Source organism: Podarcis tiliguerta (genome assembly GCF_965153285.1).
Source record: "Podarcis tiliguerta genome assembly, chromosome: Z".
Taxonomy (NCBI): domain Eukaryota; kingdom Metazoa; phylum Chordata; class Lepidosauria; order Squamata; family Lacertidae; genus Podarcis; species Podarcis tiliguerta.
Genome location: NC_139553.1, coordinates 49548780 through 49573071, shown reverse-complemented (window position 1 = coordinate 49573071; position 24292 = coordinate 49548780). Strand labels below are relative to the sequence as shown.

Here is a 24292-nt window from a genome sequence, read left to right as displayed (position 1 = left end):
GTAAATTCTAGACTGCAATATGCCCTTTTGTTATGTTGTAAGCCTAAAGTGGCTTATCTCCTGCCAATGAAAACCCAGGAGCTTGAGGAGTTAAAAGTCCAACGCTGATTGCAAAGCAATAGGTTACAGCCAGATTGTTCTGCAAAAGTGCAACCCCGCCCAGTGGTTCTGGTAGTGGTGTTGATAAAGTTTCAAACAAAGGATTCCAGTTTCCACTGGTTGTATGAAGCATATCCTACTGCATTGTGGGCAATGTGAGGAAGGGATCAACGGATCAAACCCTTCCTGGCAAATTTGCCGGGAAAATTCAAAGTCCCCCATATTAAATATCTTTCAGAAGACAGGTCAAATGATATTACACTGGTCATGGCAAAGTTTCTCTCGGAGGTTATAAGAAACAAATATCATTATGCCCTAGATCAGGCATGGCCAAACTTGGCCCCCTCCAGATGTTTTGGGACTACAGCTCCCATCATCCCTGACCACTGGTCCTGTTAGCTAGGGATGATGGGAGGGGTAGTCCCAAAACAGCTGGAGGGCCAAGTTTGCCTATGCCTGGTGCACACCATCACCTCATTTTATGTTTAATACACATGTGTAATGAGTGGCCATTTGTGCCGATTCAGGTTTGATTCTCACCCATTTCTGTCAACTAAGCTTGGATTCCCACCGTGTGCTGTTACATCAGGCATCTTCAACCTGCAGCCCTCCAGATGTTTTGGCCTACAACTCCCATGATCCCTAACTCACAGGACCAGTGGTCAGGGATGATGGGAATTGGTCCAAAATATCTGGAGGGCCAAAGGTTGGGGATGCCTGTGTTACATTGTGTTAGTGTGCATGCCGTTTGCACCATGTAGCGGTTCTAGCTTTGAGCTGTATCTTTGTGATCCACAATTAGCTGTACAGTGGTACCCCTGGTTGCAAACGGGATCTGTTCTGGAGATCTGGCTGCATCCTGAGGAATTTGCAACTGGAAGACCGCTTCTGTGCATGTGTGCGCGGCAACAACCAGAAAAATACTTCCAGGTTTGCTGTGTTTGCATCCCAAAAATTACGTATCCAGAGTAAGCAGAGGTACTGAAGGGGTACAGTTAGGGTTACCCCAGAAAGCCCTAAAAACTGTTTGTGAATTCCCCCCCCCCCCCCAGCCAGGCCTCGGCGTACGCATTTTAAAAACTGCAATTTCCTCTAAGACAAAAAGCACAAGCTAAGCAGTCCTCTTTGTAACAAAAACGCTGTAACAAACCTAGAGCTGAGAACAGAAAACCTTTCGGGTTCCCAGATCTAAGCAACCTTGTCCTGGTACATTGATTTGCAACATACTTCCGGGAACAGAACCAGGGAACGAAAAAGCAACATTCTATGTAAAAATCTGTGAAGGGGGAGAGGGAAAAAGGGGTTTGAAAAAAAGATAAAACCTGGTTGTAAAATGTTTTCGGTGCGGCCTGTCTTTTGTGAACTGAATCACACAGGTGCCTCTGCCCCTCCGGATGGCAGAATAAAACGCTCTTTCTCTGGATTAACCCCTTGGTGTCGTTTGGCTCCTTTTGTCTCTGCTCGGGTGCAACAATTATTCCTACCCATGGATTAAAAAGGCTACATATTTCTGGTGCATCGGCCGGGAATAACCACGTTCCCCGAGATCGAGGGACAAAGAGGTCCAGGGCGTCACTGCAAGGCGAGCAGCTCAGGATCCTGGGTCAACAGTTCCAGCGCGCATCCTGCCAACTTCGTGGGAGGGACTGGCCACCCGTTCCTGAGTGGACACGCGACAAGTGACGGAGAGAAAGAGCAACGGCCGTGCAGAAAGAAGGTACCTCGAGGAACAAGGTAAGCTCCACAGGGATAGGTGGGAGCAATAAGAGAGTCTGATCAACTCCACCAGCAGGGTAGAAGAAGTGCCACTGGTTTTGGTATTGCCCAGAAAAGCAGCAAAAAGGGTGCTGCAGGGCGCCGGTCGAAGTCTAAGCGCTGCCGGTTATGGTTCTTTTTGTGTCCAAAAGAAGCAGTAGAGTGCTCTTGGGCCCCGGTCGAAGTCTAAGCGCTGCCGGTTATGGTTCTTTTTGTGTCCAAAAGAAGCAGTAGAGTGCTCTTGGGCCCCGGTCGAAGTCTAAGCGCTGCCGGTTATGGTTGGTTTTGTGCCCAGAAGAAGCAGTAGAGTGCTCTTGGGCCCCGGTCGAAGTCTAAGCGCTGCCGGTTATGGTTCTTTTTGTGTCCAAAAGAAGCAGTAGAGTGCTCTTGGGCCCTGGTCGAAGTCTAAGCACTGCCGGTTATGGTTCTTTTTGTGTCCAAAAGAAGCAGTAGAGTGCTCTTGGGCCCCGGTCGAAGTCTAAACGCTGCCGGTTGTGGTTATTTTTTGGGGGGGAAAGGGGATTGGGGGAGGTGCATGGTTTTTTTTTTTTTTCTGAATGTGCGTGTGGGGACACTCCAGTGAATGTTTTGAGTGTGTGAGACGTTGAAAGCAACGTCCGGCCTGTGACTGAGTGAGAGAAAATAACGTTAGGAGGGCTGAGTGTCCCAGTGTCCCCAGGATCCCAGAGTCATGGGAAATAAAAGCAGTAAAACAATTCTTGAGACACCACTACAGAGCTTTCTGGAAAACTGGAAAAGTGCCATGAAAGCAGAAGAGTGGGGATGTAAACTCAAAAAAAACAGACTCCAACATTTATGTGACGTTGACTGGCCTTCCTATTTACCAGAATGGCCTCCTGGAGGATCCTTTGATCCAAACTTGGTCAACATTTTATGGAGTAACATTTTCAAGGCCCACACAGACCAGATTCCCTATATTTTTATCTGGAAAGCCAATGTGGATCAAAATCCCTCATGGCTTCGGAAAAATAGAATTGTGACTGCCCAAGTCAAAGTATGTTCAGTACAATTACAAGTTAAAAAGCCACCAGTTTTGCCAGTCCCAGAAGAACAGTCCCAGAAGAAGAGGAAGGAGGAATAATTAGCCCCCCACCACCATATGCAGCAACTGCACCACGGCTAAATGAGGTTCCCCCTACCCAACCCCCTTTTGATGCAAGCAAGGAAGGTGATGATGTTTGTGATGATGATGACTTCAGAAGAACTCTAGATAAAGAGATAAGATGGACTAGGAAGCAGTCTGACAGAGTGTTCCAGTATGTAGAACCATATAAAAGAGTGAGCTGGATGTGGCTTCTTGGTTCTAGAAGCAGCACAATGCAAGGATGTGAATTGGCAGACAGACAGAAACAGAGCAGAAGGCTTTGAGAGCCGCATAGGACAGAACTGTTAAAAAAATAGACAATTAAACCCAAGGGATTGAAATCCCTAGGATTACAATACTGACCATTGAGGAAATCCACAAGATACATGCCCTCAGGGCAGCGGACAATACTGATGTTGCAATTGAGGTAGCTAAAACTCCACTTTGATGGCCCACCCACTGACTGTACGACCCCCTGTGGACCCCCTGGTACAGGACCACAGACCTCCAAGCACTTTAAATCAGAATCCTTCTTTCGAAGAGGACCCAGCCAAAATAATTAGGGGTTTGTCTTCAAGCAGCCAGAAAGCCAAAAATGCAAGAGGGTGTCCACGGGAGAGAAAGAAGATGCCTAGGGAAGAAACCAGTGCACCATCTGCAGGCAAGAGGGTCATTGGGAAATGGAATGCCCATAGGCCCCACGCCCGACACACCCCACCCCCACAGGCTGGGAACAATAAGATTTCTCAAAAATGATTTCTTCTCATCTCTGTTCTTGCTAAAAGACTGTTGCAGCTAGAAGCAAGTAACAGGACATCAGCTTTTTGCTTTTTTTTTTTTTTTCCCCCTTGTGCCAGGCGCTTGGAGGTAGCTTCAGAGCGTTATCTCTTGGCTGCTATCCCAAGAGGAAAATGCTGCATTCTCACCAACCAGCTACCCTGAACCCCACACTGTCTGGATTTATGGTTCAGCCACAAAAAACCCAGAAGGCCAAGGGTTACCCACCCCCCCTTGCCCCAAGCACTAACCTGAGGAAAGTGACTTTCTTAAAAGCAAGTGAATGCTTTCTGTGAACTTTGTCAAGTTTTTCTTTTTAAGGTGCAATTTTACTCTGAAAAAGGAGCCGCAGCATAACATAGGAATTTTGAAACTTTGAAACTTTGCCAGAAGCAAGGAGCGCATTGTTCTTTTTACAGAGACTGGCAGTTTTTGGCAAATCAACTGGCAAATCAACTGAAATTTGCAACATGGCTTACAGGCCACGAGAGCTCTGAAATTTAGAGCACACGAATGAGACTTTTAAAAAATCTCAGCTGGCAAAACTAAACCCAAGGAACAGAACTGTTAACCCCTTGCGAAGTTTCCTGCCAAGCATACCCTTTTGAATTAATGTTTGCTAGGCCTATACCTTAGGTGCAAATGCTATCTGTCAATGTACAGTCGTTCTGCCGTGTGTTTCTTTTTCTCTTCTCTTGACAGGTAAACCGGCCAGAGGCTGTCCTGTTTCTCTACAGCTGTTAAAGTCACCAGCATCTGTGACACCTGATCTACACCGCCCACCAGACTGGACCCAGACGCCCAGACATCACTCCAGCATTGTTGGAAGAGACCCAAGACGTCCAACGCCCACCAGACGCCCCGACGCCCACCAGCCCTGCTCACGTCACTCCGGAAGCTGAAGTTTTGCATGGCTCAAGAATCCAGCATGGATTGAAAGGGGACATTTTCTTTTCTTTCCTTTTGCATAACTGAACTTTATTGAAGGTACCTGGGCCTGGTTTGCTTTACGCCACCCCTGCAGAGGAGGGTGTCTAGTGGGTCTTTTCTTTCAGCGTAATTACACCCCAGCCCACTCTCTAGCACTTACCTAAGCCCCTCCACGTGTATACAATGGCTCAAATACGACTGTGGGTCCCCGTGCTGGTATTTCTGCTGCCTTTGACCTTTGAAATGCCAATACCACTCACAGTGACCAGACAACTGCTGCAATCGTGGGGGGCCCACCACACATATAATAAGTGGATTCAGGTTGCTGAGATGGTTGCGTTCTCTGCAAATCGGACCAATTGTGCCGTTTGCACTCTGGCCCCTGTAGATGCTCTGGGAGGAATGCCACTCCTCCCTGTGCCTTGGAATGAATCCTTGGTTACAACTCCACTTGTTGCCTTCCAGCCTCTGGGCAACCATTCTTCTTTATGGAATCATTCCGTCCCTTTCCAGGTTCACAGGATCACTGGCTGCCTTTGTGTCAACAAATCAAATGACGCCAGTGACGCTCAGACCTATGTGGGCACTTCCCACTGTGATCGTACCTTCCCAGCCCCAACTGACATGCCTGAGTCCAAGACAGGAACTTTTTCTGGTTCCAAATTGACTGCATGCCTGGCCCGCTTGCTGACAGGCACCATATCTGCCCATGGTCAGGACGTTTACTGGGTGTGTGGCAGAAAGGCCTATCATGCCCTCCCAAGAGGATGGTATGGGGTCTGTTTTCCAGCCTACTTAATACCCCCCATGTGGATTCCTGACCAGATACCCTCTGCACCCCCTAGAAGGAGGCGTTCGGCTGACCTGGCAACACTTGCAGGTGGCAGTTCCCAGAATTGGGGCCAAAATCAGTGGCCTCCGGAAAGGATATTGGCCCATTATGCTCCAGCCTCTTGGAATCGGGGAGAGAAAATCTCTGGGGCACGGGGGCCAATTTATAACTTGAACCACATAATCAGACTCCAGGCAGTGGTAGAGATTGTTGCTAACACGACAGCCACGGCCCTTAGGCTAATTGCCACGCAATTGGATGAGACACGCAATGCGTTTCTCTCAGTCCGATTAGCATTGGACTTTCTCCTGGCGCAACATGGCGACTTTTGTGCAGCATTAAATCTCACCGGTGGGGCCTGTTGCTTTAACATCTCTGATTATGGTGAGGCCATTCGCAATTTGGCAGCAGGACTTGAAACAGTGGCCCATATTCCTACCCAAACCTGGGAGGGATGGGACATGTCATGGCTTGACTGGTTGCCAAAACTAGGATGGGTAAAAGGCCTGTTTTTGCTGCTGCTTGGCCCACTTTTCATTTTGCTAATTTTTTGCTTTTCTGTACCTTGCTTGCTGCAATGCTTGCATACAATGACACGCAATATGATTTCTCGCATGCTTCGCCCCCAGATTATAGCTCTGACCCAAGAATATCAGCCTGTGCCTTCCTGGGACGAGCCTTTTTGAGAAAAAGGCTGTCCAAAATTGAGAGGTATGGAATGAAGGGGTACAGTTAGGGTTACCCCAGAAAGCCCTAAAAACTGTTTGTGAATTCCCCCCCCCCCCCAGCCAGGCCTCGGCGTACGCATTTTAAAAACTGCAATTTCCTCTAAGACAAAAAGCACAAGCTAAGCAGTCCTCTTTGTAACAAAAACGCTGTAACAAACCTAGAGCTGAGAACAGAAAACCTTTCGGGTTCCCAGATCTAAGCAACCTTGTCCTGGTACATTGATTTGCAACATACTTCCGGGAACAGAACCAGGGAACGAAAAAGCAACATTCTATGTAAAAATCTGTGAAGGGGGAGAGGGAAAAAGGGGTTTGAAAAAAGGATAAAACCTGGTTGTAAAATGTTTTCGGTGCGGCCTGTCTTTTGTGAACTGAATCACACAGGTGCCTCTGCCCCTCCGGATGGCAGAATAAAACGCTCTTTCTCTGGATTAACCCCTTGGTGTCGTTTGGCTCCTTTTGTCTCTGCTCGGGTGCAACAATTATTCCTACCCATGGATTAAAAAGGCTACAGTACGACTGTATTCCTGCCCCAATTGGGGGGGGGGGGCGGCAACTTGCAAAATCCTCAGTTTCATAAAGCAACAGGTTACCATAACTTTCCTGTTAGAAGTACACTGAAGGATTTCTAGGGATACACAGGAGTGCTCTGATGGTGTTTCCTGCTTGGCAGGGGGTTGGACTCGATGACCCTTGTGGTCTCTTCCAACTCTATGATTCTATCATTCTATTATTCTACATTATGACATTTATTTTGGCCCCTTGGGCCACCACCACCACCCCCCCTTTCAAGCTTAAAGGTGTGAGATTAACTCATCACGACCCTCTGTTTGGGGCAGTTGGTGGTATTGCAAAAGCAACTGCTTTGGGGCTATGTGGGAAAGTGTATCAGAAACCAGGTGGGGGACTAAGGCAAGGAGACAAGGCACCAAGGAAAATTGAGGCAAGGAGCACTAGTAAAACCATGGAGGCTCACTTTCAGAAAAGGCCACATTGCTTCACATCGGCTGGGAGAGAATCCTGAGCCTGCAATGTGTCTGCGGCCGCTGCCCAATGGGAAATAAAACTAATTTCATTTGGTATACAGTGGTACCTCTGGTTAAGTACTTAATTTGTTCCGGAGGTCCGTTCTTAACCTGAAACTGTTCTTAACCTGAAGCACCACTTTAGCTAATGGGGCCTCCCGCTGCTGCCGCGCTGCCAGAGCACGATTTCTGTTCTCATCCTGAAGCAAAGTTCTTAACCCGAGGTACTATTTCTGGGTTAGCAGAGTCTGTAACCTGAAGCGTCTGTAACCTGAGGTACAACTGTATATCAATTCTTGGCAAACGTAATAAAACGGAGACAAATGGAGACTTGGCTTTCTTTTCCAAACAGGAACGAAGTATAAGCACGGGGCCTCCGAAGAGGTTTCCAGTGCATTAGTCACTGCAGAAGAAGCCGCGGGGAGAAAGAGCTTTATTTGGAAATGTTGGAAATGGAGGGACACAAAATGGGAGGGTTTTGGCCGCTTCCCTGCAAAGCATGTTTGGAAGAAGGCGACAACTTTCACCCTAAACGCTTGCTTAGGAGGCTCTTCCTCAAAACCAGACATGGAATCGTCTACTTCCTTCAGAGTGTTGTAAGAACTGAAGGTCTCCAAGATATAAATTAAATGTTCAATAATGTACAAGGCAAACATGTACATAAAGCTGTAAACTACGTGTCTGAAACAGCACAAGAAGACCATCCTGAAACCATTTGGACTCTACCCAACTGACCTCACATGTTCCTCTGCAGGGAGGGAAGCAATGGGGTCACTGGCAGGTCACTGGCTCCCCCCAAAGAAGCTAAACACCTTTGACTCGCCTAAAAAAGCTCAACATTTTTGCCCTGCACTCCCCCAAAATGGGACTTTTCTCCTCCCTAAGAAAAGCTCAACAACTTTGACCTGAACCCCCCCAAAGTGAGTAGATCACTGCCAGTTTTTAACTCTGTAGGCAGATTGCAGTCTCTTGGGAGTTGGCCACCCCTGCGAATAATTAATCAAATATTAAAACCTTCCCAAAACAGGGCTGTCTTCAGATGTCTTCTAAGGGCCAGAGAGTTGCTTATTTCTTTGAGATCTGATGGGAGGGCATTCCACAGGGTGGGCGCCACCACCGAGAAGGCCTTCTGCCTGCTTCCCTGTAACTTTGCTTCTTGCAGGGAGGGAACCAGAAGGCCCTGGGGAGAGGGACCCTGATGTCCGGGGTGGAGGCACTCCTTTGGGTCTACTGGGCTGAGGCCATTGAGGGCTTTCAAGGTCAGCACTGACTCTCTGAATTGTGCCTGGAAACGTCCCGGGAGCCAATGCAGGTCTTTCAGGACCGGGGTTATGTAGTCTCTGCAGTCCCAGTCCCCAGTCTGGCTGCCGCATTCTGGATTAGTTGTTGTTTCCAGGGCATCTTCAAAGGCAGCCCCACATAGAGCGCATAGCAATAGTCCAAGCGAGAGGTAACCAGAGCATGTGCCGCTCTGGGCAGGTAGGGTTTCATCCTGCGTCCCACAAGGAGCTGCCCTGGACACAGAATGGACCTGCACCTCCATGGGTCCAAAATGACCCCCAGGCTCCACACCTGGTCCTTCAAGGGCACAGTTGCCCCGTTCAGGACCAGGGAGGTCTCCCCACCTGCCCACCCACAACAGGACTTCTGTCTTGCAGGATTCAACCTCAACCCGTTAGCAGCCACCCTTCCTCCAACTGCCTCCAGACACAGGACCTTCACTGCCTTTACCGGTTCCGATCTGAAAAAAGAGGGTACCATCCGCATACTGATGAATGCCCATCCCCAAACCCACTGGTGATCTCTCCCAGCGACTGCGAGAACAAGCCAAGACGGCGAGCAAAGCTGGAAGGTTTTGAACTTTTAGGTTTGCTATCTTTTGCTTTCTGCATTCGCAGGGCCAAAAACCTTCACACATCACCTTCAAAGTGAAGGAAGTCACACACTCCAGACCAAGTTGGGAGACTGTAACCAAATATGGCAGCTTCTGACGGCGGCAGCTCCCTGTTTTGCAAAAGGGTTTGGCACCACCGAGGATTGGAAAGGAGAAACTGGGTTGGAATTTATGGGGGAAACCTCAGCAGAAATACCAAAATGGGGGGGGGGGGGGAATAATTCTGTTTACAAAGGCCTCTGTCTAAATATTTGACACAGAATTAAAAATTCTGCTCTTTATACTCCGTGACTCTTTGGCTTCTGTTAGTGTGAGCTGTGGGTTCTTTCTAAGCCATAGGATAAGAGCAGCACACAACCCACATTTCCTAAAACAGGCATGTCCAACAGGCAGATCATGATCTACTGGTAGATCTCTGACCCTTCAGTGATCTACTCCCCCCCCCCCACAAAAAAAAAGCTCAATAACTTTGCCTTTCCTAAAAAAAAATCAAGAACTTTGGCTTTCCAAAGAAAAGCTCAGCAACTTTGGCTTCCTAGCAAAAAAGTGGGCCATCAGATTAAGTTCCACTATCGGACTGGGGATTCAAGACCCTCCACTGTGTTTTATATAATCAAATTTTGATTGTGTTTTGTGTATATCACAATGCTCATTCAGTTTCATTCATTCATATATTCAGTTCCAATCATTCAGTTCCATTCACTCATTTGCTCCCTAAAAAAAAGCTCAACCACCTTGGCTTCCCCAAAAAACTGTTTTTTCACAGTGAGTAGATCACAGTCTATTGGGAGTTGGATGTCCCTATCCTAAAATAACGGGACCAAGTTCATTTCCAAAGGATTGATATTTGCCGTTCTGCTCAAACTCTGCTGTACGGGCTCTCGTGCTTAATTTACTAGTGTTATTAGAAAATAAACCACCAAAGAGGGGACGATTGTTATGAGCTGAATAAACTGCAATAAATTGCCAGTCCTCAATACCTTCCCTCACTTCCTTCGTTGTAGCCTTGTGCGTTACACTGACATTTGCTGCCATTTTATTGTATTGTAGTTTATTGTACCACTGGTCCCATGAGCTAGGGATGATGGAAGTTGTAGTCCCAAAAGAGCTGGAGGGCCAAGTTGGGCCATGCCTGCAAGGGTTTGACTTACTCCCAAAGGCAGCGCACTCTTCCTTTGTCTTACAAGACAGGCGGATGACTTTTTTATTCACATTGCAATCTGCTTTCCCATACATATATACCACATTTTTCTGTCTATAAGATGCCCCCATGTATAAGACACCCCTTATTTGGGGGGACTCTGATTTAAGAAAATGGGGGGAGATGGCCCCCGTGTATAAGACGCCTCCAATTTTGGACATTATTTTTTAGGGGGGAAACCTAGTCTTACACACGGAAAAATACGTACGCAAAGTGGCTCAAAACATGGCAAGAATCAAAACCCTCTGCAGGCATGGCCCAACTTGGCCCTTTAGTGAATGAATTTATTATTACAGCCACAGACCAGTTCTGGCTCACTTACAATCTCAGGAAAATCATAAAAACACAAGAGGGATACATTGAATGGCAATTGGGTCTAACAGGGACAATACGGGTATAGCAGTAGTTAAAAACATATAAGTTAAATCTTAACTTGGAAGAAGCGGACAATTTGGATCCCTTCCAGTTGTGATCCAGGCCTCACCATGGGACTGAAACTGCCTTGGCCGCGCCTGTTGAGGGGACAGGGGGCAGGTGGGTGTGGGGGACTCCCTAGTCCTGAATGGGGTAACTGTGCCCCTGAAGGACCAGGTGTGCAACCTGGGAGTCATTCTGGACTCGCAGCTGTCCAAGGAGGCGCAGGTCCATTCTGTGTCCAGGGCAGCTCCATTTGGTACACAGGATGAGACCCTCCCTGCCCGCAGACTGTCTCACCAGAGTGGTGCATGCTCTAGTTATCTCCCGCTTGGACTACTGCAATGCGCTCTATGTGGGGCTGCCTTTGAAGGGGACTTGGAAACTACAATTAATCCAGAATGCGGCAGCCAGACTGGGGACCGCCAAGACCACATAACACCGGTCTTGAAAGACCTACATTGGCTCCCAGTATGTTTCCAAGCACAATTCAGAGTGTTGGTGCCTAGCCCGAAAGCCCTAAACGGCCCCATCCTGTATACCTGAAGGAGCATCTCCAACCTCATCGTTCAGCTCAGACACTGAGGTCCAGCTCCTAGGGCCTTCTGGCGGTTCCCTCTGTGAGAAGCGAGGTTACAGGGTACCAGACACAGGGCCTTCTTGGTGGTGGAGCCCCCACTGTGGAACACCCTCCCATCAGATGTCAAAGAAAGAACCAACTCTCTGGCTTTTAGAAGACATCTGAAGGCAGCCCTGTTTAGAGAAGCTTTTAATGTTTGACACACCATTGTATTTTAATATTTTGCTGGAAGCCGCCCATGGTGGCTGGGGAAAGCTAGCCAGGTGGGTGGGGTAGAAATAATAATAATAATAATAATAATAATAATAATATGTCACTAAAATATAACCTAAAATTGTCATTTAAGAGCTTAAGATCCTTGTCCTCTACCAGGAGTTTTAGACATTGAAGTTCGGGCCCATTTGGAGATTTTTGTATAGCAGGGGTGATAAATGCCGAGCGTAACAAGACATGAGAGACAGTTTCTACCTCCATCAAGCCTCAGGGGCAGACTCCTTCTGTGTATTATGGATTACCCGCGAATCTGCCCTGCAATAAGGCAGATGGCAGCATGTTGAACCTGGCGAGGCCCTCCAGCTGTTTTGGGACTACAACTCCCATCATCCCTAGCTCACAGCGGTCGGGGTGATGGGCACTGTAGTTTACAAACGGCAACACCAGCAATTCGTTCCGATAACGGATTGGGGTGGAATGGTGGCAGCCCTGAGGGAAGCGGGTCCTCCAGCTGTTCGGGGACTACAATGCCCATCGTCCCTGATCACTGGTCTCGTGAGCAGCAAGCGACGAGGGGCGGGCCCGAGCGAGCCCTCCTCTCTGCGCACGCGTAGGAGAAGCTCCCACCACCACCCCTCCCCCTGCCTCCAAGGACGTCGAGAAGAAGCGCCGCCTCTCGCGCCTCTGTCGCCCTTTTCCCGCTTTCCACTTCACGTTCCCGGCAGCCCTAGCGCCTGGTGACGCGAGAGGGGCGGGGAAATGGGCGGGCCCGTCCGCTGAGGCGAGGGAGAGAGGCGAAGAGGCGGTGCTTCCTCGACGGCGGCGGCGGCGGCGGCGGCTGGTGACCGAAAGAACCCGGAGGCGGAGGGCGGTCCGAGGGGTGAGTGAGGGCAGGGAGCGAGGGTCCGTCGTCGCCCAGGAGGGTCCTCAGGGATCTCATTCCCGGCGATGGGCCTGCTTGGGGACTACAACTCCCATCATCTCTCACCGCTGGCTACTGGTACCTGGGGATGATGGGAGTTGTAGTCCCCAAACAGCTGCGAGGCGACCCGAGCCCGAAACAAAAGCGGGCCTCTTCCGGCTTGAGGGGAAGGGGCTGCGCTGCGCTCCTCTGCGGCTCCGGTGGGGCGGCGGCTCGCCTCAACCTGAGCGTTCGCGCGCCCCCCGCCCCTCGGCGGGGAGGGGGCGATCGGGGGTCTCTGGCCTGGGTGGGGGCTTCCTGGGGGAAATGGCTCTGAAAAAGTAGATGACCATCGCTGAGGGCGAGGAGGGCCTGGCTGTTTTGAGGGGGGATCGTCGTCGTGCCTTTGGCAGAGTTGTGTCAGAGATGACCGCCGTAGCTGTTTGGGGACTACAGTGCCCATCATCCCTGGCCACTGGTGCTAGGGATGATGGGATTTGGAATCCAAAAAACAGCTGGAGGGCCAAGTTGGGCCATGCCTGGGCCAGAAAGGGATGAAGTCTGTTGCGAGAGAGAACAGCAGCGGTGTCCTTCTACTGTCCTGGACTACAATTTCCATTATCCCTGACCACTGGTTCTGTTGGCTAGGGATGATGGGAGTTGTAGTCCCCAAAAGAGTTGTAGGGCCAAATTTAAAGCATGGCCCAACTCGGCCCTCCAGCTGTTTGGGGACTGCAACTCCCATTATCCTTGGCCACTGGCTAAGTTTGGCCATGCCTGCTGGCAGTGCAAGGGGTCTGGTAGCTCTGTTAAAAAGAATGCCAGGGTTGGCCGCAGCAGCCCCTCACCTAGAGGGGGCTTCAGCAGCAGCAGGGGCCGTATCCTCAGAGAGAGCACATATGGATCCGAAGGTTGGACTCTGCTTGTGTGTGTCTCCCCCCCCCCCCCCGCTCATTTTTTGTCTGCTGTTCCGGCCAATCGGGAGAAGATACCCCTGCCGCTGTAAACAGTAATGTGACTTGGCAGCGTTTTGTCAAGGGTGCAAGCTAGATTGGAGAGGGCCGGAATCATGTCTCCTCGTCTACAATATTCTGTTCGGTTTGTCTCCCATTCATTTCTTTGGATTTCTCTTCGCTGCTTGGTGTGCCTGAAACACATCTGGAGGAACGTGCTTCGTTAAGCTCCTTGGCCAGGGTTCCTCAACCTCGGCCCTCCAGATGTTTTGAGACTACAATTCCCATCCCACTAATTCTTGTTTTGATTGCATTCTAATTGACGCTGTCGTCTGGGCTAGTTCAAGTTTTGCCAGTTTTGAATTGTGTGAGTAGATCACAGTCTCTTGGGAGTTGGCCACCCCTGCTTTTTCCGATAACAATGACGTGATTCGCAAATGTGGCAGGCTTGCCATTTTCAGGATTAATTGGCATGGGTGTTGTGAATAGCTGCTGTGGGATCTCATAGATGCATAAAAGCTTTTGGCCTACAATTCCCATGACCCCTATCTAACAGGACCAGTGGTCAGGGATGGTGGGAATTGTAGTCCCAAAACAGCTGAAGGGCGCAGTTTGGCCACCACTGCTCTAGCTCAGGCATGGCCCAAGTTGGCCCTCCAGCTGTTTGGGCTGGGCGTCCATCAATATGTGGATGATACCCAGCTCTACCTCTCTTTTAAATCAGAACTAGTGAAGGTCCTGTGTGAGTGCCTGGAGGCGGTTGGAGGATGTATGGCAGCTAACGGATTTTGGTTGAATCCTGAAAAGACAGAAGTACTGTTCTTGGGGGACAGGGGAGAGGCTGCTGTGGAGGACTCCCTGGTCCTGAATGGGGCAACTGTGCCCCTGAAGGACCAGCTGCGTAGCCTGGGGGTCATTTTGGACCCATGGAGGTGCAGGTCCGTTCTGTGTCCAGGGCAGCTTCATCTGGTATGCGGGATGAGACCCTCCCTGCCCAGAGCAGAACATGCTCTGGTTATCTCCCGCTTGGACTACTGCCATGCACTCTACATGGGGCTCCCTTTGAAGATGACCCGGAAACTACAACTAATCCAGAATGCGGCAGCCAGACTGGAGACTGGGACTGCAGAGACCGCATAACCCTGAAAGACCTGCATAGGCTCCTGGGACATTTCCGGGCACAATTCAAAGTGACCGTGTGGACCTTGAAAGCCCGAGGGCCTTAAATCCGGCACTGGCATAGATAGATAGGTAGACAGATGATTGATAGTTAGATATAAGATGGAGAAATAGATGATAGATAGATTTGATAGATAGATAGATAGATAGATAGATAGATGAGACCCTACCTGCCAGAGTGGCGGTTCCCTTGCTGCGAGAAGTGAGGTTACAGGGAACCAGGCAGAGGGCCTTCTCGGTGGTGGCGCCCGCCCTGTTGAACACCCTCCCATCAGATGTCAAAGAAATAAACAACTATCTGACTTTTAAAAGGCATCCGAAGGCAGCCCTGTTTCAAGAAATTTGATGCTTAATGTTTGATGCTGTCTTGTGTTTTTATAGGTTTGCCTATAGGTTTGCCATAATGCTTTCGGATTCCTAAATTGCTGTGACGAGACGTGTGGGGAGACAAAGCCGTCGGGCGAGCAGAAGGCGCAGTGGCGAGGACGACTCGGGGCCAATGCAGCAGCAAAAAAGGCAGCCAGAGTTAGTGGAAGGAAACCTTCCTGTCTTCCTATTCCCCACGGAGCTTATATTTTATGCAGACGACCAGTCGACCCATAAACAGGTGTTGACTCTCTATAACCCCTATGAATTTGCCTTAAAATTCAAAGGTGCGTCTCAGGTACAATTCTATTTAAGGGTTTGCTTGGGGAGGAGGGATTGTCTCAACTTCCTTTTATTTGCTTTCTGACTTGCCTTTTGCCTGAAGGTCTGTGGGTGGGTTACAAGAACTTGGGAGTCCGGATAAGGCATGGCCCAACTTGGCCTTCCAGCTGTTTTGGGACAACAACTCCCATCACCCCTAGCTAACAGGACCAGCGGTCAGGGATAGTGGGAATTATAATCCCAAAACAGCTGGAGGGCTGGAGTTCGGTCGTTCCCGATGTTGAGCTTCGCTTCTGTGCCAGTTTTCCTTGCGATTGGCTGACATCGGATGACGGCCCCTTTTCTTTTCTTTCAGTTCTTTGCACAACCCCAAATAAATATGTCGTGGTCGATGCAGCAGGCGCGGTGAAGCCTCAGTGCTGTGTTGACATGTGAGTAAAAAGCTGGTTTTTGGTTTGTTGCTTTGAAATGAATAGCAACCACTAAGCTGCCTTCCAGAGGCCATTCGTTAATTTATTAGATGTATAGTACACCCTCATCAAGACATCTCAGGGTGGGGAAATCAAAAAATTAAAAAATTGTCCAGTGGCACCTTAGGGTCTAAGCTTTACGTGGGCATGTGCCCTTCTTCCGATACACAGAAACCAAAGTCTGTATAAGAACTAGCATGAAAGAGGCCTCCCAGCGTTCTCACAGGCCCATATAAGAGCAGCGCAAACAGTTGGGCCTGACGAGCGTTTACTGTTCCCAACCCTAATCCTGCGGAAAGCCATCTAATTGGATTTGAATTTGATCCTGGCTTGTTTTCAGGAGGTAATTTCGTTATTGCTTGATTTTATACCAGTGTTACATATTTGGTGTTAGCCTCCCTGAGCCCAGGTTCAGACGGGGAGGGCGGGATACAAATAAAAGTGTATTATTTATTATAATTAACCAGACCCTGATAGATAGTGGGAGGGTGGGGCGGGGTTTTTCCCCAAAGGGTAGTGGGCCCAATGGGTATGGTCAACCTGTGGGCGACTATGAACGACTGCAATTAGTCCAACAGGACCTGACCCTGTGCTCCGGGGACCAGTGTGGCTGGCATAGCACTGGGTGGACGTGGTCAGCAGGGGACCGATCCACTGTCCCTCGGACCTTGTGGGGGGCCGGACTAGATGGGGGGGGGATGAATGAATTCCTATTCCCCACAAACAACCCAGAGATGCATTTTAAATAAAAGGGCATATTCTACTCATGTAAAACACGCTGATTCCTGGACAGTCCGTGGGCCAGATTGAGAAGGCGATTGGGCCGGATCCAGCCCCTGGGCCTTAGTTTGCCTACCCATGGTATAAAGGAATACAATATTGATCTAGGAAAGAAAGTTTTTATAAAACATCGCAGAAATAAAATGATACAACACGCTTATGAGAAAGGGAAAAAACATGGAGAGGATGGGTAGTCATAGGTTTGTGATGAAACCCCATAATTGAAACTGTATGTATCTTTTGTGATCACCGATAGCTTTACAGTGGTACCTTAGTTTACAACAGGCATAGGCAACCTTGGCACTCCAGCTGCTTTGGGACTACAATTCCCATCATCCCTGACCACTCATCCTGTGAGTTAGGCATCATGGGAGTTGTAGTCCCCAAACAGCTGGAGGGCCTAGGTTGCCTATGCCTGGTTTATGACCATCATCCGTTCCGGAAATCCCTTCATAAACTGAAGCAGGTCGTAACCCAAGGCACGCTTTTGCCAATGGGGCCTCCAAAAATGGGTCATTGTCCAAAAAAATGTGTTCGCCAACCAAAAAAATTGTTTGTACAGTGGTGCCTCGCAAGACGAAATTAATTCATTCTGCGAGTTTTTTCGTCTTGTGAATTTTTTCGTCTTGCGAAGCACCAATGTGTATTGACAGTTTTCCATAGGAATGCATTTGTGGTTTTAAAAAAAGGGCGCAAGACGTTTTCGTCTTGCGAAGCAAGCCCATAGGGAAATCCGTCTTGCGAAGCAACTCAGAAAACGAAAAACTCTTTCGTTTTGCGAGTTTTTCGTCTTCCGAGGCATTCGTCTTGCGAGGTACCACTGTAATAAAAAACCACGGGTTGTAACCCGAAAAAGGTTCGCAAACCGGACGTGCACATCTGGGTTTGAATCGATCGTCATTCAAAACTGTTGTAAGCTAGGTTGTTCACAAACCAAGGTACTAATAGAAATGATTATGATGACTTGTTGTGCATATATAAATAATGAGCTGTTTATAAATATTAGAAGTAAGTCTATTTAGTATGGAGATGACAGGCTTCCTCAACCTTGGCCCTCCATATGTTTTTGGCCTACAACTCCCATGATCCCTAGCTAGCAGGACCAGTGGTCAGGGATGGTGGGAATTGTAGTCTCAAAACATCTGGAGGGCCGAGGTTGAGGAAGCCTGAGATAAGGTAAATAGGGTGATTTAGAAATGCGGAGATAAAAGTGATTGCATATGGTAGTCAGGGAGGAGAACGGGAGAAAGTCAAAGCTCAATTTGAGCAAAGATATACCGTATTTTTCGCTCTATAAGACGCACCAGACCACAAGACGCACCTAGTTTTTGGAGGAGGAAAACAAGAAAAAAAATATTCTGAATCTCAGAAGCCAGAACAGCAAGAGGGATTGCTGTGCAGTGAAAGCAGCAATCCCTCTTGCTGTTCTGGCTTCTGGGATAGCTGTGCAGCCTGCATTTGCTCCATAAGACGCAAACACATTTCCCCTTACTTTTTAGGAGGGAAGAAGTGAGTCTTATAGAGCAAAAAATACGGTATGTGATGAAGAAATTTTATTTGGTTGTTTGTTATAAAGCAGGCATCCCCAACCTTTGGCCCTCCAGATGTTTTGGATTGCAATTCCCATCATCCCTGGCCACTGGTCCTGTTAGCTAGGGATCATGTGAGCTGTAGGCCAAAACATCTGGGGAGCCGCAGGTTGGGGATGCCTGTTATAAAATAAAAAAGAAAATTTAATAAACATTATATTAAAAAAAAAAAAAGAGCAATAACGCGTTAAAAAAGGAAATGTGGCCATTCACGTCCTCCTCCCATTACAGCGTGATCCGTCACAGAGATGTCCGACCTTGCCACTATGGCGTGATTGACAAGTTTCGGCTCCAGGTCTCCGAGCAGAGCCAGAGGAAAGCGCTGGGGAGGAAAGAGGTCATCGCCACTCTGCTTCCAGCAGCGAAAGACCCGAAGGAAGAGGAGGAGAAGAGGATCACGGCGCATCTGGCAGAGAGCGTCTTTTTCGAGCAGGCTTTGTGCCAGCCAGGTAGTTGGATGGTTGGAACACCATTGCTTTTTGGAGCTATAGACCTGCCTTTTTCTCTATTTATTATTATTATTACTACTACTACTACTACTACTACTACAGTGGTACCTTGGGGTACATATGCTTCAGGTTACAGACTCCGCCAACCCAGAAATAGTACCTTGGATTAAGAACTTTGCTTCAGGAGAAGAGATACCGTGCAGCGGCAGCAGGAGGCTCCATTAGCTAAAGTGGTACCTCAGGTTAAGAATGGACCTCCAGAACGAATTAAGTTCTTAACCAGAGGTACCACTGTATTATATACCAGGGGTCAGCAAACTTTCAGCAGGGGGCGAGAGATGCATTTTAAATAAAAGGGCACATTCTACTCATGTAAAAACACGCTGGCTCCTGGACCGGCAGAAGGCAATTGGGCCAGATCTGGCCCCTGGGCTGTAGTTTGCCTACCCATGGCAGGGGCTGGCAAGTTTTTTTCATGGCGGGCTGGTCCACTGTCCCTCAAAAACCAAGGTCCCTCAGACCTTGTGGGGGGCTGGACTAGATTTTTTTTTGGGGGGGAGAACGAATTCCTATGCCCCACAAATAATCCAGAGATGCATTTTAAATAAAAGGACACATTCTACTCATGTAAAAACACGCTGATTCCTAGTCCCAGTCCACCGGATTGAGAAGACCATTGGGCTGCATCTGGCCCCCGGGCCTTAGGTTGCCTACCCTTGTTATATGCATTTGTGAATGTTTACTCAAACCCTGCCAATGAGTCCAACTCTCCTTGTCTCTTCATATATATCATAAATGGTTCCCATTCTCTTTTAAAGTCTTTGTTGTCCCTCTCATGTAATTTATCTGTTCATTTTGCTAATTCTGCATATTCCATGACTTTCTCTTGCTGTTGTTCTTTCTTGGCGTTCTTCCATCTTCCGAGCTGGGGCTAATAGAATCCTTGCTGCTGTTGTTTCACACATAAATAATTTCCAGTTGTCCTTTCTTATTTCTTATTTATTTAAGCATATTTACAAGCAGACAATATGGAGGCATTTCCTCACATTTGCCGTATTAAGCAGCTGGTCCCTTACCTCCCTTGTCCTGACCTCGCCACAGTGACCCATGCAACGGTCACCTCCAGGCTTGATTATTGTAACTCACTCTACGCAGTGTCCCCGCTGCGGGACCACGTCCACCCAGCGCTGTGCCAGCCGCACTGGCTCCCAGTGGAGCACAGGGTCAGGTTCCAGGTGCTGGTTTTCACCTTTAAACTAGGCTTCCTCCACCTCAGCCCTCCAGATGTTTTTGGCCTACGACTCTCATCACCCCTAGCTAGCAAGACCAGTGGTCAGGGATGATGGGATTGTAGTCTCAAAACATTTGGAAGGGCCAAGGCTGAGGAAGCCTGCACTTAACCCCAAAAACCAAAAAGAGTAAAGGGAAAGGGTCAGAAAGAAAGACTACACCCATTTGACTTTTTAATGTTTTATTTGAGAATATTTACAAACAAACAAACAAACAAACAGGTACACACACTTCACCCCCCAAAACCAAAGACAGTAAAGGGAAAAGGTGAGAAAGAAAGAAAAGATGGAGGAGCACACCCATTTGACTCCTCTCCACCAGCACTTGTCACCTTGAGAGTCCTTTTAAATTCTCATTCCTGTTACGTATTATTTATCACTACAATTACTTCTTTGATAGTATGATTACGGTGTAACATCAAGTCACCTTACAAGCTTAACCTTCCTTTGCTTGTCAATATGAAGAGGATGAACTTTTCTGTAATGTGTGTGTGTGTGTGTGTGAGAGAGAGAGAGAGAGAGAGAGAGAGAGAGAGAGAGAGAGTTTTAAATCAAGTCTTACCTCCGGGCTTCGCCCTGCCCTGCCTAGGTGAGGAAGGGAGCTGGCTGAGCACCATTTTCAGCAATCCCTCTCTGGAGCCAGCCCGTTCACACCACTCATCTTTCCCCCGCCGCCCTGCCTACCCATGAGAAGCGGCGGTAGCCCCTGGGAGGGTAAGCGTGGGGGATGGGGAGGAGGACTACTTGCCCACCTCGCCTCTTCTTCCAGCTCCCACCCTCCCTGGTGCTGGTTCTCCGGCCCGTCCCAAAGTCTGAGGGACAGTGGACAAGCCTGCAGCAAAAAAAAATTTGCTGGCCCCTGCACCTAATGGGAAGCTCAAAAGCTGAACCTGAGCATCCCTCTCCCCGCTGGTGGTTTTTGGCAATTGGTATTCAGAGGAACACTGTTTTCCCCCATTGGAGGTCGAACCTAGCCCATGGGTAGGCAAACTAAGGTCCGGGAGTCGGATCCAGCCCAATCGCTTTCTCAATCCAGTCGGCGGACCATCTGGGAATCGTGTTTTGACATGAGTAGAATGTCCTTTTATTGAAAATGCATCTCTGGGTGATTTGTGGGGCATAGAAATTCGTTCATTTCCCCCTCCCCCCAACTAGTCCAGCCCCCCACAAGGTCTGAGGGACAGTGGACCGGCCCCCTGCTGAAAAAGGTTGCCAATCTCTGAAGTCCTAGCCATTCTGGCTGGGTGGATTTGACGGGAAGCCCAATGTCAATAAAAGCAAGAATGTTTGGTGAAATGAAATGTTTAGGAATGAAGTGGATCTCATTTGAACTTTTTGTTAGGGTGGGCAAGACTGTGATCTACTCACAAAGTTAAAAACTAGCAGTGATCTAACCAAGAACTAACCAAAGTTCTTGAGCTTCTTTGGGGGGAGCCAGTGATGATGATGATGATGATGAATTTATACCCCACCCATCTGGCTAAGTTTCCCCAGTCTATCAAGTGCTAAAAACAATACAGCATTAAATATTAAAAACTTCCCTAAACAGGGCTGCCTTCAGATGCTTTCAGATTTACCTGTTGGACATGCCTATGTTATACCATTCAAAAAACTGTGGGCAAAAAATATAAATTTTACAGCATGTTATTTAATAAGAGAAAATTACCTGAAAATGCACCATAGGTGGTATTTAGCACTGGAGAGATTGGCTAAAATGAATAGATCGCTTAGTAATAAGTGTTGGGAGATGCACAAAGCAGATTGGAACCTTCTACCATATATGGTAGACATGTTCAGAGATCAGAAAGTTCTGGAACATGATCCATGAATAAATAAAAAAGTTACTAAGAACTTCACAAAGTAAAAGACCAGAAACATATCTTTTGGGAATATTGAACAGTGATATTCTAAAAGAAAAGACTTGATTTTTTCTGTATGCAACATCAGCGGCAAGAATTCTAGTGGCTAAGTACTGGAAGGGTAACCAGGTACTGACCAAAGAGGAGTGGCTATATAAATTATGTGAATATTTGGAACTGGCCAAATGGACGGATATAATAAGACTAAAGCCAATGAATACAGTCCAGGAGGAATAGAATTGCTTGAATGACTACTTAGAAAGACAAGGTTCAAATGTAAAAATTTGGCTGTGTCTAGAATGACCTGGTGAATGGAAAAGGGGAAATATACATATATACACATTTATATATTCAGATGAAAATAATACTGAAATACAGAGTGCTGTGAGAGTGATGGAAGTCTATTATTATTTTGTAAATTAGTGTTTATTGTAATGAAATATGATACTTTATTCTTCTTTTCTGTCTACTTTTCTTTGCATTTTTTCTTTTTCTTTTTTCTTTCTGTTTTATTGGATATTATTCTTTATGTATGGTTTTGTTTTGATGTATTTATTTTGCAATATAATAAAGATTTTTTTAAAATGTTTTGTTATTTACTAAATTCAATAAAAGGGGGGGGGGAGAGAAAGGAAAGGAAAGAAATTGTCCCTTTCCATAGTGTCAAATGCCTTTTCCTTTTTCCAGAAAACAGAATTGCCTCATCGGGGCCGAGTTTGCTCACCGTGTTCCTCGGAATCGTGTGCATTGCAGCTCTCATGCTTCCCACGCTGGGAGAAGGGGGTTCCCTTGTGCCTCTCTACCTCCACTTAAGTGTGAATCAAAAGTTAGTAGCAGCTTACGTATTAGGTATGCATCTTTTTGTCGTCATTTTGAAATAGGATTTGGGGTCGAGTGTAAAAATGAAAATGTGTAAAGAAACATAATAAACAACCCTATAATCGAGTCACTGCGTGAGGGCCATGTCAGCAAATTGCAACCAGGGTGGATCAATGTTTTTTAAAAGCAAGTTTTTAAAAATAGGATTTTTTTATTTAAATCAGATTTTGGAAATAAAATGCTTTTGGAGGAAGAATCTTTCTATAGTTTTCTGTTTTGGTTACATTATAGCCCAAAGCAGGCTTCCTCAACCTCGGCCCTCCAAATGTTTTGAGACTACAATTCTTTTTCTCTTTCCAATCAAGTACAGCAGAAAAGCTGTCCAAATGGAAACAGTCAACTTATTAAACCTCACCATCATTTCATCCTTATCTGTCAATGTATTTCTTATAGTAGAACCAAATCAGTCATTTTTGATAGAACTGTAAAAACTACTCTGAAAATTTACGATTCCAAAAAGGAAACCTTCCTCTGCTTGTCAATATTAGGAGGATGCCATCAAGGCCGAACCTTTCTGTAAGGGAAAAAAAAAATTAAATCAAGTCTTACTGACTAGTGATTTAACTGATTGCAACTGAAAGTAAATTTGAGCTCTCTGACATTTCGGCATTTGTAGAGAGATGAGTTGTGTATGTAAGATAAGTTGTGTATGTAAACCACGTTTCACAAATATTCACAAACATGCTCCCAGTGAACAAGCTTTCATGCGCATGTGCCCCACCTAACAAAACTCTTGGTTGGGTTATTTCTCAAGTTAAGCCGAAATAACTGGCTTTTTTCTTCTGATTCTTGCAGGTCTCATCACTATGGTAATCCTGAGAACATGAGCGATAACACAATTGGATGTCCATCTTTTCTCTCCTATTTTTTTACTGCCTTTTAAATCCGCATCCTGAACGTGGGCCTCTGACCTCCATTTGGGTGCAAAAATCATCTGGCGATTTGCATCGCTCTCTCTTTTTTTCCTTTCTTTCTTTCTTTTTCTTTTTTTTGAAAGCAAAGTTTTAACTCCGTTTTCACCAGAAAGACTCATGCGCTTGGAGGTGCTTTTTGACTGATGAAATGGTTGAAGGAAAAGGAATTGAAGGAAGCTTTTCTACCTACGTCTACCATGCAAAAATCTCATTTGTGCTTTCTTTTTAAATTGCATGTTTTTAAATTCATGTCAACTTCAGTGTTTGACCGCCATAGGAGCCTGCAGTTCTATCTGCAGTGTTCATTTGCCTGTAAGTATTGCAAATTTAAATACAGATAAAAACGCCTGGATGGCGGAATTGAAAGCCGCTTGCCCGATGGTGGAAGCTGCCGTATTTTTCCGTTTATTTTTGGAGACTCCGGTTTAGGAAAACGGGGGGGGGGGGGGGTTGCCCAGAAGAAGAAGAAGAAGAGTTTGGATTTGATATCCCGCCTTTCACTCCCTTTAAGGAGTCTCAAAGCGGCTAACATTCTCCTTTCCCTTCCTCCCCCACAACAAACACTCTGTGAGGTGAGTGGGGCTGAGAGACTGTGACTGGCCCAAGGTCACCCAGCAGCTGCATGTGGAGGAGCGGAGACGCGAACCCGGTTACCCAGATTACGTGACTACCGCTCTTAACCACTACACCACACTGGCTCTCTCCAGAGCATGGGTAGGCAAACTAAGGCTCTGCCCAGTCGCCTCAGGATCCTGCCTATGGACAGTCCGGGAATCAGCGTGTTTTGACATGAGTAGAATGTGTGCTTTTGTTGAAAATGCACCTCTGG

The 24292-nt window shown here is 47.4% G+C and overlaps 2 protein-coding genes and 1 long non-coding RNA gene across 8 annotated transcripts in view; 2 read left to right on the top strand and 1 right to left on the bottom strand.

Annotated features, from left to right (window-relative positions):
- LOC310669109 (P2R1A-PPP2R2A-interacting phosphatase regulator 1-like) overlaps nucleotides 1–24292 on the bottom strand; it is a 74081-nt gene that overhangs the window by 22364 nt on the left and 27425 nt on the right. For 2 of the 5 annotated variants that reach the window (XR_014507014.1, XM_083422699.1), the window contains 2 exons: nucleotides 23015–23063; nucleotides 19977–20252 (listed from right to left, as the gene is read on the bottom strand). The exons of 1 other annotated variant lie outside the window; for it this stretch is intronic. Coding sequence is in view for 1 of the 4 variants with exons in the window: in XM_083422699.1 (XP_083278825.1) it covers nucleotide 23063 (1 nt within the window). In the remaining 3 variants the exon portion in view is untranslated. Of the gene's footprint in view, nucleotides 1–19976; nucleotides 20253–22680; nucleotides 23064–24292 lie in introns of those variants that run through there. 2 more of the 5 variants (XR_014507015.1, XR_014507016.1) reach the window with 1 other exon arrangement.
- LOC310669394 lies at nucleotides 1084–5220 on the top strand. The gene is made up of 2 exons (XR_014507171.1): nucleotides 1084–1833; nucleotides 4439–5220. It is a non-coding gene; the product is annotated as an uncharacterized lncRNA (long non-coding RNA).
- On the top strand, nucleotides 12230–23854 carry MOSPD1 (motile sperm domain containing 1). Of its 2 annotated transcripts, none has more exons than XM_083422704.1 (6): nucleotides 12230–12433; nucleotides 14968–15239; nucleotides 15590–15665; nucleotides 18305–18522; nucleotides 22358–22519; nucleotides 23345–23854. In XM_083422704.1, exons 2-6 carry the CDS (start codon nucleotides 15086–15088, stop codon nucleotides 23374–23376), a joined length of 642 nt encoding a protein of 213 aa, XP_083278830.1. In that variant the 5' UTR covers nucleotides 12230–12433; nucleotides 14968–15085; the 3' UTR covers nucleotides 23377–23854. The 2 variants fall into 2 exon arrangements, with proteins under 2 accessions (XP_083278830.1, XP_083278831.1); XM_083422705.1 differs by lacking the exon at nucleotides 12230–12433 and adding an exon at nucleotides 13580–13774.